We start from the raw sequence: 13,747 nt of genomic DNA, 5'->3' as shown, positions 1-13,747 counted from the left end.
GCTACCAATAAAATTAACGTTCGGTTACATTTTTCAGACTTACATAACATTTTAATGTTAATTCAACAGTATGCGTCTTAGTTAAATAAACTGCCGGTAAATAAATTTAATTTTTAAACATTAGACACTCGGCATGCTGTATGTTTTTAATATAAGCAGTATCTTGTCTTGAATATCATCTTTAACCTGACTTAACACAGCAAGTGAAACAAATACTTGTAAATTGGCATCGTGACTGCACAACCTACCTTGCTGAGCGCTGAATTGATTGGCAGCCCTCTAAGCCAATCAGAACTCGCGTGGTGGAGTCTCTTTAAAGCTTCTACTAATGGTCTTTGTGTGAAGGCGGGGAGCAGTTGGCTCGGATAGTCTGCTGATTAGCAACAAACAGAAGGTTACGAGTTAGAAAAATTGGATTATTTGCCCACCAGAGCGCCTTCGCGGCTACAGGAGCGAGCTTTACCATGTCGGGGACCTAGCCGGAGCTTGTTAGTCGGCTTTTGAGGGCAAAAGGCGGAAAACGGTGTAATTTCGGAGCCTTTCGCGGCGAGACGGAGCGAGAGAGAGAGAGAGGGAGGGGGGGTCCACCTCGCTTTTAGGTCGTTTCAAGTGGCGATGCTTTAGCTGATAGCTGCGTCATCATGTTGCTTCCGAGTCGAGTTGGCGAGAAGATATCACAAGTTAACGCCGGGAGGTGAGGCTGCCTGCCGTCATCCAGCCCCAGAGGCCACTCCCGACCCTTGGAGTGCGTGGAAGACGGGCTGTCGGTGGGAGCCAGGCGGGGGAAGCCTGCTTAGTTTACGTCGTTGCGGGGACTTTGCATCACTTGCCTCGGTGTAGTTGGCGCGAGACCACGACGTAACTGTTATTTATTGAAATCCTCTCCGGGGACGCAAGTTTGTACGTTTTTTTCTTCTTCTTCTTCTTTTTTTTTCTTTTCGTTTTTAATTCGTTTACAGGAAAATAAGGGAGAGAAAGAAAGTGGAAGTGTAACTACTGACAGAAACGGTGTGTTGGCCACAAACTGTTTGGATAGTGGGAAGTGATGCTCCGGTTGACAGCTAGAGAGCCCGGGCAGGACCATCCAGGGAGACATCTTCGTTATCTGAGCTGAAACACGCGTGGGTTTTTTTTATTTATTTATTTAAGCAAAAAACGATGAGAGACTGTTCTTTTAGCTGCCGCTGATTGACTCCGGGTTTTATTAGATCAAGACGGATTGATCTGTTTGCTGTGTCAGGGGGGTCTCTGTCATCACACCCACGCGGACTTTGTCTGGGGTCAGTCGGGGCGGTGGAGGAAAGTTTTGGGATCACCGGACCTGATAGAGCTGTGGATCTAAAACGGAACAGGACTTTGTTTTATTTAAGAAAAAATAAAATAAAAAAGAAGAAAAGAAAAACAACAATGGACGGGGACTGGGCTCCTCGCGCGTCCAAGAACGGGATGGAGGCGGCGGGACGCGGCGCCCCTAACTTCGAGGTGATCGACGGGCTGCTGTACCGCAGGAAGTTTGAGAAGGGCTTCATCAACTACCGGGAGGTGTTGAGCGAGGACCGGAGGCAGGAGGCCATCTCCGCCTTCCACAGGCGGCGCCCCGGCCAGCGCCACCTCTCCCTGGAGGAGACCTACAAATGCGTGGCGGAGAACTACTGGTGGGAGGGTACGTACACCTGAGCAGCGCCGCGGGGATGGTCCTCCTTGTCTGATGTCATCCCTCAGCTGATCATTGACACTTTTTTTTCTTGTTTCTCCTCCTCAAATCAAACGAGAGTGTTATTGTTTCATCTAGATGTCGCCAACCTTTGCCTCCTTTTACACCAATGAAGCCAGCTAAGGGCCACATGTGGCTTTAAATGACTCTGGACAACATGTTTTTTTCTGAAATATTAAGGCTGGGTTGATCTGTGTAGAATGTTATGGTGCTATTGTTTTTTTTTTTTTTGTCATTTACTCTCTTCTGTTGTGGTGATGGGACCACGCCGGTCCCATCACTGCAGATGATGGCTGCAAATCTGGAAAGTGTCGACCACATTTGCACATCGATGGCCTAAACTTTCCGCCCATTCTCTTTTGACAAAGGGTTCAAACACTTGTGTTGGAACGCAGGTGATACAAATGTATCAAGTCGGCTTTGGTCTGGGCTTTTCCACATGAACATTAATCTAAACCTTTGCGTTGCAGCTCTGGTTGGAGGTTTAAGGCTTTTCCTGCTGAAAAGTAATCCCAGTCTCCGTAGTTTTGCCCTTCATCTACCCGTCAACTATGAGCCGGTTCTAGAGGCAGGCTTCCCCCCGCAGCATGACGGCGCTACCTCCATGTTCTGGTCTCAGGATGGTGCTTTTCCTGGCCAGATCTGTGAAGTGGACGACTAATAGTCGTCCTGCAGACAGACTTCTCCACCCGAGCTGCAGATCTTTGCAGCTCCTCCAGAGTTTTGTTTTTTTGACTACCTCTCTTCTCACCCAGCCTGTCAACAGTATGTGGATCACTATATCTGGGCATGTCCACCTACCGAGACATGTTACCTGCAAAATACATCAAATTGGAACATCAGCGTGAACAATATTGCATTATTTGGGAAGATATTGCACTATTTGCCACACCACTCATAAAGAGTGATTTGGGGATATTGTAGAGAGGAAGAAGTTGGTTCCTCATAATTTATGTCGTCGTCACAATATTCAGGAATATTGTCACAAACCCATATTCTCCTGATATTGGGCAGCCTTAGTTTGTAGTAGCACCGTAATTGTTTTTTATGTTTTCTAACCAGCGTCTGAAGCCTCCACAGAGCAGCTGTGGTTGAATCGCACACACGGACCTGTGACTTGTGAACGCAGCTCGCCGTGTTGGACTTTGTTTATCGGCGTAAATTAATTCAGTTCACAACAGGCCTTCCTGATTTGTGGCTGTATAAGACAAATATAACCTCTGATCCTTTCCTTTCCACTATACTTATAGACTGGTCTGTGTGTCTGTCCTGTAAAATGTAAACAAAACATAGAAATTTGTGGTTGTAACATGACAAATTGTGAAAAACTCTTTCCCCCCACAAGTTTTTTTTTTTTTCCTCCTTGTTTTGACCGAATAAGTTGGTCATTTGGGGCCTTTATTTTTGTTTTACAGATCTGCTATTGTATCCTGTTTGTTTCATAATCTCTTCATTTTCCTTTATTTCATAGCTGGAGTTGGTGTAAAAAGAGAACTTTGTGCTTGTTTCTGGACGTTTGCGCCTTTTTTAAACGTCTTTAAACGGTTTGTCTTTTTTCCCTTTATGCTGACGTGTTTGTTTGTGTTGTCCCCCCACAGGGATGTACTTTCAGATCAGAGACTTTGTCCTGCACTGTCCACAATGTAAGAGTCTGCACAGTAAAACATCAGCGGTAAGATTTTCAGCTATTTTCCATTTATTTTAAGTGTCGTCTTTAACGCTTCGCACCTTTTCTCGCCAGTTTCTCTCGCCTCCCTCTCCGACAGCCTCTCACACGACGACGCTTTCTCTCTCTTATTTCTCTGCCTCCCAGGCGTTTGATGGGAGGAGATGTGTCTCTAAGACGGTGCCGTCGCACGGCGCCGACCTGCTGAGCAAGCTGAGGAGTCAGAGGGAGGCGGGGCAGTTCTGTGACATCACCCTGCGAACGACCGGGGGATCCTTCGCCGCCCACCGAGCCGTCCTGGCGGCCGTCAGCGATCACTTCCATGAAGTTCTGGCTGAGATGGACTCGAGCAAGAAGGCAGACATCGATCTCTCTGGTAGGACACTGAAATGTCAAGATCCATGAGTTGGAGCGCTGCGACGCAACGATTAATAATAAATCCTCTGGTTTATCTCAGAAGAATAGAAATATAACATTTGCACTGGAATGCTGGTTTGTTTTTATGTTTAATGAATGCTGCTCACAAAAATGAAAGAAAAACTTTAAATACAAATGGTGCTGGATGCCCGTCCTGATGTTTAATTGATGTTGTTTTATCCTGTACAGGACTGTGTCCCTTAGGGGCGGCAATATGGACGTTTATTGATGTTTATTATCACAAAATACTCTGGATATGTTGTTATAATGATAAGACTATTTACAGCTTCTTGTAGGTTACTGTGTGGCTGTGACTGCATGTTAATTACCTCACAGTAAGCTTAAATATTGTCCTTTTTAAAAACATTTAAAAAGATAACAAATTAAAACAAAATTCTAAATGTTTAACCAGGACACTGGTTACATAAAGAAGTGTGCTTATTTTAACTAATCTAAATATAGTGTTACATTTGTTGACGCTCTCAATAAGCATCAAACAGCAAAAATAACAATCCTCATAATACGAGTTGGAATTTATCATCAAGATAAATCCAAATTTGTATCAAGAGAAATTTTTCACAATAAAACGTTACGATAAAGGCCCAGGCCAGATGTCTCTCCATGGTCCTGCCTCCCTAGATCCATTGGGATGGTGGTACACGGTGGTGGCAGCATCATGCTGTGGGGACGCTTCCTTCAGCAGAGAAACCGGCCAGAGTTGAGGACGGACGCAGCTAAACGCCGAGCGATGCTGGGAAACAACCCTTGTTGTTAAATGGTTTCTGACTGTGGTGGAGATTCACCCCGCAGCACCAGAACAACTGGATCAAATGTATGGAAATGTTAACCTGACTCTAGCCAGATGTATTTCGCTCCGCCTAGCTCCACTCATCCATCTGGGACAGATCCATAGGAATGGCGTTTCTGAAGGCTGGGCCTTATCAAAAATCCTTGCATATGATTGGATAAGCCACTTGTCTGTCATCTTTATCGACGTGCTATTATTTATCAGTTTCAGTATTATTTATCAACCACTCACACCGACGCTAACCCGTGATGCTGATGAGAGCGACGCAGGAAAAAAAAAAAACTTTTTTTAAAAACTTGTTTTAATGTGTTTGCGGCTCTAGTGGCACGCGTTTTATTGACAGTGAGCTGACAGGAAGAGGGGGGAAGACAGGCGGCAAAGCGCCGCGGGTCGGAGTCGATCCCGGGACGACCGCGTTGAGGACTAAAGGCCTCCTAACATGGTTTGCGCTAACCGCTCCGCCAGGGGCGCGCCCCGGAAAACAAAACTTGCCAAATCCGGTCGGGAGAAGGGCGAAAACATGGTTTCCACCAACAAAAGCCTTCAGAGGCGTTCTCTGATGTTGTTTTAATGAAACAATATTAGGTAGATTGGACAACACGGAAGAAATAGCAGCATCAATGTTAACGCTTGCTTCCTCGATGCGAGCCGCCATTGCTGTCTGTCTCACGTCACGGTCGCTTCTCCACTACGTCACATTATGAAACTCCAGCCCTGCGTCCTGATTGGCTGGACAATAAAATTGGTTGGAGAAATCACTTACTATGGGAGATGTCTATGGATGTGAGTGGAGCTAGGCGGAGCTTTACTCACATCCGATATCAATCTGGCTAGAGTCAGGTTATGGAAATGTGTGGTTTTAACCAAAAACACAGCAAATGATGACTAGCGTCGAAAGACACTTTAACGTATTTGAGTAACGACAGGAAACGGGAACAGATTAAAATGAAAACTGCGTCAAATCGTTTCTGAACCGGAACCCGAGGCGAGGAAAAACAAGAAGAGAAACTCCTGAATTAGTTCAGTGGCTTCGGTTGAGGGTTGAATAATAAAACCAATGCAGGAGAACCCGGGGTGTCGTCTTCTGAGCTGCGCCGTCTCTCGGTCTGCCGTTGACCTGGAGAGCCGTCATCCTGGGATGCAGCTCAGCGGAAGCTTTCGTTTCGTCTACGAGCGTCTCTCATGTTTTTTTTTTTTTACGTAGCGGAGCCCCAAAGCTGCCGTGCTCCACTAACGGCTCCTCTCGTCCCCACAGGTTTCAGCGAGGGGAGTCTTCTGTCTCTGCTGGACTTCTCCTACTCGTCCACCCTGTGCGTCCATCAGGAGGACCTGCCGGAAGTCTGCGCCATGGCGCGGCACCTGGGCATGTGGCCGGCGGTGGAGGCCTGCGCCGCCCTCCTCAAGGAGCAGGAGCAGCCGCTCCATCCGCCTGGCAAGGCCTTCGCTCGGCGCCACCCGTTAAAGACGGAGGACACGAGCGACGGCTTTAGCCTAACTCTAGAGACGTCCGACGAGTCTCTGGCCGGCAGCCCTAAGCGCAGCTCGCGGCGAGCGCAGACGCCCCAAGCTCAGAACGGCCTCCCGCTGAGTCCCTCGCACAGAATGAAGCTCATGGACTTCAAGTCTCCCTCCAAGAAGGTCAGCTCCCCTCGCCACGTCATGGTCGCCCCCCGCTCACAGAGCTACTCGCCCGCGTCGGCGCCCAGCACCCGACTCCTCCGCTCCTCGCCGGGAGCCGCCAAAGAGGTCCAGCGGTTCCTGTCGCGGCCAGAGACGCCTCAGAAGAGCCGCAGGGCTCACGCCGCCGCCCAGCTGCCGTGCGGCTCCAGGTCGCGGCAGGGGGCGGCCTGCAGCCCGGTGCGGGTCAAGCAGGAAGCGGAGGAGCTCGGCGTGGACGAGGAGGATTACGCCAGAGCGCAGGAGAAGTACAAGCTGATGAACGTGCTGGGGCTGCAGAGGACCGCCCTGCTGCCCAGGCCCGAAGATCTGATCGGCTGGAGGCAGAAGAAGCGCCTCCGGAAGTTGAAGGCCAACAACTACTCGCTGACCAAGCGGCGGAAACCGCGGTGCTCCTCCCCCGGGCCGCCCTACCCAGACATGAAGCTGTCGCTCCCTCTCTGCGACCCCGTCAACACTCGGCTGCTCAAAAAGTCGGCCAAGTCCAAGGCGTTCGGGTCGGCCCTCGCCCAGCAGATCCCCGCCAAGAGGCAGAAGCGGGTCCGGCGGCTGGTTCCCCCCACCGACCGCAGCATGAGGAGCAAAGGGGCGTTACCCGACCTCTTCCCGCGCACCTCCAGGCCGGCGTTCGGAGGGAGGGAGCTCAGGCGGTCGGTGAGGATGGGCGACGTTACCCAGCAGCCTCTGCGGTACAGCGGCAAGAAAACCTTCGCGAGGAACGGGATTCAGATCAAGGCGGAAGTGGCCGAGTTCGCCATCTCAGGTCTGAGGCTGCTGCCGCGCGAACGGGGCGGCCGCTCGCCCCCGAGCCCCCTGCCCTCCCCCAGGACACAGAACAGGAAGAAGGTCCCCGCAGACGCCGTGAGGACGCTGCGGTACAACAGCAGCCGGCCCGGCGCCAAGGCCAAGCTCAGGCGCGCCTCCACCAAGGAGGCGGGCAAGTCCAGAGAGGAGGCCAAGGAGCCTGAACCCAACGGGCTTCCGGAGCATTCAGCGCCGCCCTCCCTTTACAGCCACCCTCTCTACAAAGCTATTAAAGAAGAACCAGCAGAACCAGTGCCGGTGGTCGGACCGTTCCCCGACCCTCCCTCCCCGGACCTGGGCAAGCGGCAGAGCAAGCCCCCCATCAAGCTGCTGGACTCGGGCTTCCTGTTCAGCTTCTGCCGGCCGGCGGGGGCGTCCGTGGCCGGCCTGAAGAAGGAGGAGGAGAGCGTCGCCATCTGCGTGACGCGCTCCGTGTCCCAGGTCCCGCCGGCGTTCGAGGCGGAGGGTTCCCCCCAGAGGACCCTGAGAGCCCGGGGCCCGCCCGGCCTGCGGGTGGTGAAGAGGGAGCAGCAGGAGGGGAGGGTGGCGCCGGGACCGGGTCAGAGGCACAGGATGAAGGCCAGAGACACCAGAACACATCTGGACACATGTGCCGGCTCACAAACGTCGAGGAAGATGCCAAAGGTAAGAGGAGTGGTCGGTTGAATTCCTTTTAATCACGGTGGTCGGACAGTTGCCTACACTCCTCATGGGGCTTGGATGCAACTTTAAGACGGTGCTTTCAGTTTTGCCAGGAGGTCAGATATCCTAAATGTCCTACAGCGCGGCTTTATGGACGTTAGAGACCGTCTGCGTTAGTTTGATTAGAGAAAATCTGCACAAAATTCAAACTCCTGCAATCAGGTGTTGTTCTTGAAAGTCTCTGAAGTCATCCGTACCCATGAGGAGTAAATGTGAGAGTCTAGCAGCTGTAAGACGTTTAGGACCGGTCCAGATATGGTTGGAAGTCAAGAAAAACACTGAATTTGTAAAAAACATTCAATAATTGTTGTTGTTTTTTTTTTTTTTTACCGTTTTCTCTGTATGTAGAAACCAAATAAGGTCCTGGCTCTGAGCAGCAGCGGCAGCAGGAGCTGCGGCGTGCTGGACGCCGCGCACCGAGCCCGCCTGCGGCAGCTCCGAGGCCCCCGGAGTCAAGCGCCCAAGGTCCCAAAGGCGTCCCACGCCTGCCTGCAGTGTCCAGCCGCCTACAAGGACTGCGACGCTCTGATCATGCACCAGCTGAGGCACATCGATGGAAAGCACTGGCCCTGTCCGGTAAGAAGCACACGTTAGCCCGGACCACCAGGGACCCAGTTCCAGGAGCGCTGCCGATCCCGGCGCCCAGTTACAGACCGCGAAGAGACAGAATAGAGACCTGGTTACCTCGCTTTCAGCTCCTTCGTCTGGTCTAGAAGTCGTTTCTCCGCTTCAGAGAAAGGAAGGAGGTGTTTTTGTAGTTTTTAAAAACGAGCAGCAGTAGCAGCGTGAAGCTGACACCCGCACAGATGCAGCGGTAGTTTTAGAAACAAAGAGCAGGAAACACGTTTAACTTGCTGTAACTTTCATGGATTGGATTTGTTCTGGGTTTTGGTGCTACTGCTGAGTTAAACGGGTAAAAATAAGAAGCTGAAACACGTCAGCTTAACTAAAACCTAATACAGTTTATATAAAATCTTGTTTTTTGGCAGGTTTATTTCATACCACAGCATAGAAAACGTTAACATATATGGATAAAGTCTCAAACATAGATAACACACCACTCTTATGTTCTCAAATAAAACATGTTGATTGAGAATTTTAAAAGATGATCAGACTGAGCTGGAAATAAATAGAAATGGGACTTAGCTTATCGATGAGAGCATCTCCAAAGGGAAAATAATAAGCTTCTACTTTTATACGATATAATTATGGAGAATATAACTTTAACTTTATTATATATGAACGTCTGAATAGAAATGGATTCATTATCTTCACTATTAATGTGATTTAAGACAAAATGAGGGAAAATTGTTTCTCGTTAGAATTTTTGAGTGAGGAAAACATCCAAAGTTGTTTTTTTTTTTATTGTTTCAGATGAAATAAAGTATTAGTTTCCTGGTTGTTAAAATGTTGCACTGATCCCAGATAAACGAGCGACAGGCAGCCATGACACTTCCTTTCACAACGAACCAGATTAGATTTAACTTGTGGTTCAGAGGATTTTAGTGCTTTTAAAATATAATCCCCAACTTCCTGTGTCTCTGGGTTTAAAATATGACGCGATAAGCAGAGAGCAATTTCCCTTCAGCTACTGTTCAAAATGGGAAAAACAAGAGACATGTCTGGATGCTTATCCATATCTACATTCAGAGCAGAAATGAAAACAACTGTGACAAACGAGGCTGGATGAGGACTTTTGTCTTTTAACTGCGCACTGCAGAGGGTAAGAGGTCAAAGGTCCACAAAGCTCACCGTTGGAGAACTGCAGGAAAAGTAGCATCTTGGATCATCAAGTTATTACATCCACTACCATCATACATGTGAACATACGTTTGCTGAACTCTACCGGGACTTTTGTTTTTTTTGGCACCTCAGATTATGATTAGGGTTTTTAAAACGGTAGAGAACGAGATGAGTACGTATGGAAAAGCACCTGCAGCTGTCGGTGAACTACGGTGGAGGGTTCTGGGATTTGATCACGTCGCCTCATAAACTGTCTGAAACAGGATAGAAATCAGAGAGTATTTGCTGCAAAGCAGAGAATGCATCATCTTTGCCTCTTTTAGCAGCTTGAAAGTTCCTAAAAGTTTTCCAAATCAACAAATGGTTCCTGGATCTGATTCTTTTTCACGTTGCAGTGCTGTGTTATTGCCAACATAGTGTTAATTTAGTAATTATTAAACGAAGAATTACATGGATATTTATAATAGGATGTTAGTCCTCAAATGTGCTGTTTATTCTACAACATTGCCATAGCAGCTCCCAGCTGAAGCACAACTTATTATTATTAAAGCCACGACTTGATGGCTTTCTTTTTTCTTAAATCTACTCCTGTCTGCTCCGCAGCTCTGCAGCAAGACTTTCTTCAGACTGAGGAATGTTCGGAATCACATCCGCACCCACGACCCCAAGTTGTACAAATGCCGGAGCTGCATCGCTGCCGGCTCGTGAGGCCGCCCGGAGACGGCCGCTTCAACCACTGGCACACTAAGGTTGGTGAGACGGCTCCTCTCCGCGTTTCCCTTCCTCCTCCTCCTCCTCTCGCCGTCATCTAACAGAAGTCGTTTTTTTGTTGTTTTTTTTTGCTTCCAGGATAAAAGCCATCTGTGTCGCGCCGGCCGCGCTCAGGCTGAAGCCAGAGGCACACGATGGACGCGAAGCTTGTACGTAGCGAGTCCAGTCAACACTCGAGCACAACGGTCCGCAGAAAGACGTCACTGCTGTTATCAACGATTACTAAGATTTATTTAAATAACCAAACCAAGGTTGCCGTTCCTGTTCGCTTCTTTGGTAGCTGCAGAAACTTGAACATTACTCTCAGGGGGCAGTGGGGTGGGGGTGTGATGCCACGGTGTAAAGTGATTCCACATCACAGTTGTATAAAAAGAATAATAATAATAATTAAAAAAAGAAATGTAAAGTGATTGTTATAACTAGTACCGCTACTTCTTGTTACCTTTATTTTTCTATGTATAGATGAATGTTGGAGTGCACTTATGTCCGAGCTTATGTCGTGAAACCTAAGAGGGTGATGAAACCGAAGGTTTGGAGTCTGAAGCGGGGAATACTTGAAGTTTTTGAGAAGTGCTGGTGGGGGGGGGGGTGTACGGGTCCGCTCGATCTTTGTCCTGTCGTGTGCTAACGTATCAATGACTTGATTTCCTGGCATCGATCTGGTGCGGTGCGCGAAGACGCCGCTGCATGTGTGTTTTCAGGCCGTTTTGTAGTCTTCTGTCTTTTCTAAGGCTGCAGGCTTTAAAAAGGGAAAAGTCTCCTTTTTTTTTTTTTTCTTTTTTTAAATGTGAATTTCTAACTTTATTCAAGATGACCTCGTCACAACAGATGACAGATATTTTATTAATCGCCTCTTTGAAGCAAGACCCGGCCATCTTGCTCTACTTAAAAATTTTCCCCTCCTACTGAGTAAATGCAATGTGCACATACAGAGATGTTTTATGTATCGCAAATTGATTTTTAGAAACAAATCAGCCTCCTGTTATCTGTTGAAAGATTAAATAAATTTTGCCTTTAATATTCTCACTTTGGCTTTTGGCTATTTCGTTTCTTGTTGTTGTCAGATTTGTTGTGTGTTTTTCGTAGAACAAGATGTCCGTGGTGAAGTTGAAGGTTGGAGCATTAAATGTTTTCACAATCTCTGCTTAAGTAGAAGTTCAACACCACCCTGCTCGCTGCTTCTGAAGTGGACTGTATCGCTAAAAGTATTCTCTGAATACTGGCGATCAGATGCTCCAGAGGTGTTATAACAAAGTGGAAGCAATTGGGAACAATGGCATTTCAGGCCATAGTTGTAGGCCATGTAAAGTCATAATAATAATAATCTTTATTGTCATTGCTACTTACATTCCAATGAAATTTGTTCTCTGCATTTAACCCCATCCCCTTGTGGAGCAGTGGGCTGCCACTGGGGAGTTGAACCACTAGGCCACCACGCCCTAAATAGATTATCAGAAGTGGGATTTGACGCCACGTATCCATTCAGAGACCAGAATACCCACATCTCAGGAAGGTTTTCACCTTGAGTCTGTCGCCTTAGACCGCTCGGCCATCCTGACACGTAAAGTCTGTAAAGTGGCCAACTTTCAGAGTCAGATGCTGCAGACAAGAATGGGTTTTCGTGGCTGAGCAGCTGCAGCCACACCATGCATTACCACGTGCAATAAAAACTGCAGTGGTGTGAAGCATGCCACCATTGGATAGAGCAGTGGAGGTGCGTTCTCTGGAGTGATGAATTACTGGATCAATGTGTGCTTCTGTGCTTTTTTTGTCTCTCTTGTTGTGTCTCTGCTCTGTCTTCTCTAACCCCAGTCGGTTGAGGCAGATGGCCGTTCATACTGAGCCCAGTTCTGCTGGAGGTTTTTCCTTCCTGTTAATGGGGAGTTTTTCTTTCCACTGTCGCTTCATGCTTATTCAGTATGAGGGATTGCTGCAAAGCCATGGACAATGCAGATGACTCTCCCTGTGGCTCTACGCTTCTCTAGGAGTGAATGCTGCTTGTAAAGACTTAAGCAATCTAATGGGTTTCCTTAGATAGGAAACTTTTTGACCAATCTGTATAATCTGATTGAATTTCACTTTGGAAATTGCCTTGAGATGACATGTTTCATGAATTGGCGCCATATGGATAAAATTGAATTGTTGTGTCAAGTGAAAAGTTTAGTGGAAGGACGATTCTGGTGTGAGGTTGTTTTTCAGGAGCTGGGCTTGGCCCCTTTAGTTCCAGTCAAAGGAACTCTGAACGCTTCACCAGACCAAGACATTTTGGACAACTCCCTCCTCCCAACCTTGTGGTAACAGTTTGGAGTTGATCCCTTCCTCTTCCTACATGACTGAGAACCAGGGCACAAAGCAAGGTTCTTAAGTGTGAGAGTTTGGTGTGGATGAAGAGTCCTGACACAGACCTGATAGAACACCCTTTGGGATCGATTAAAGCCTGACTGAGAGCCCAACATCACCTCTGGAAGAATGGTCAAAATTTCCCCTAAACTCTGTCCAGAATCAGGTAGTCAGGGAAGTAGCTAGAGTACCTGGAGAGAACCCATGCTTGCACACGGAGAACAAGAGAACTCCATGCTGAAAGACACCAGGCTGGGATTTGAACCTTCTTGCTGCAAGGCTAATTTGCCCTGTTCCAAGTTGTACTGTGTTGAGCCACCTTAGGGTGCATCTTTCTACTAGAACAAGCCACATTTTCCGGGCAAACACTCGTGCAGACACCCCGTCTACTTTTAAGAATAGGCTTAAAACTTTCCTTTTTGAGGAAGCTTATAGTTGGAGTGGCTTGGGTTACCCTTAGGCCATCTCTATAGCTACCGGACCGCGCTAACTGCAGACCAGTTCCCCACCAGGTCTCGGACTGGTTTTTTTTAGCCCGGTTCCCTGATAACGAGGGGCGCATGAGCAGACCGCGTCATCCCCTTACAATTAGCTGACTGTCCGCGGGTTTCCCGGCGTGTCTGGCTGCACGTCCCGATTCACACTCCATTCAGACAGATTTCAGACATTCATAATAATACTAGCTTCCTTACCGTGCCACACGGTTTCCAGTGATGACTCTGCTTATGAACCTCAGCGTCTGTTGTTGTTTCCTGCGTCTGTAAATCCTTATTAGACGTTCATTTGTCTTATCCACGTCCCAAAAGCCGACTCTATGTCTAACAATAACATCCTGAATATTACGGGTGCCGCCATTTTGATTTGCTCGGTCCCGCCTTCGATCCCAAAGAGCGGTAGTACCGCAGATCGCCACTAGGGGGCGAGGAGCAACCAAGGAACAAAAAACCGGGATAACTCTTGTGTGTAAACGGCTGCACTAAGCTGCTATAGGCTTACCCCCAGTCGGTCGAGGCAGATGACTGTTCACACTGAGCCTGGTTCTGCTGGAGGTTGTCCTTCCTGTTAAAGGGGAGTTTTTCCTCTCCACTGTCGCTTCATGCATGCT

The 13,747-nt window shown here is 48.2% G+C and overlaps 1 protein-coding gene across 1 annotated transcript; it reads left to right on the top strand.

The window, feature by feature from the left end:
• The first annotated feature begins 351 nt into the window (after positions 1-351).
• On the top strand, positions 352-11,328 carry si:dkey-229b18.3. Its single transcript, XM_021307264.2, has 7 exons — positions 352-1,663; positions 3,313-3,386; positions 3,528-3,756; positions 5,861-7,731; positions 8,137-8,364; positions 10,135-10,280; positions 10,381-11,328. The coding sequence occupies exons 1-6, from the start codon at positions 1,408-1,410 to the stop codon at positions 10,237-10,239; spliced, it is 2,763 nt and encodes a 920-aa protein (XP_021162939.2). The 5' UTR covers positions 352-1,407; the 3' UTR covers positions 10,240-10,280; positions 10,381-11,328.
• The last annotated feature ends 2,419 nt before the right edge of the window (positions 11,329-13,747 follow it).

This window comes from Fundulus heteroclitus, chromosome 7, assembly GCF_011125445.2.
Source record: "Fundulus heteroclitus isolate FHET01 chromosome 7, MU-UCD_Fhet_4.1, whole genome shotgun sequence".
In the NCBI taxonomy this organism is placed as follows: Eukaryota; Metazoa; Chordata; class Actinopteri; order Cyprinodontiformes; family Fundulidae; genus Fundulus; species Fundulus heteroclitus.
This window is presented reverse-complemented; position numbering and strand designations above follow the sequence as displayed.

Excerpts from the sequence above, each read along its gene's own strand:
- si:dkey-229b18.3 (XM_021307264.2), top strand. The coding sequence starts at position 1,408 with ATGGACGGGGACTGGGCTCCTCGCGCGTCCAAGAACGGGATGGAGGCG. Across the intron at positions 1,664-3,312 it reads GGAGAACTACTGGTGGGAGG|GGATGTACTTTCAGATCAGA; the intron begins GTACGTACACCT and ends GTCCCCCCACAG. Across the intron at positions 3,387-3,527 it reads TGCACAGTAAAACATCAGCG|GCGTTTGATGGGAGGAGATG; the intron begins GTAAGATTTTCA and ends TCTGCCTCCCAG.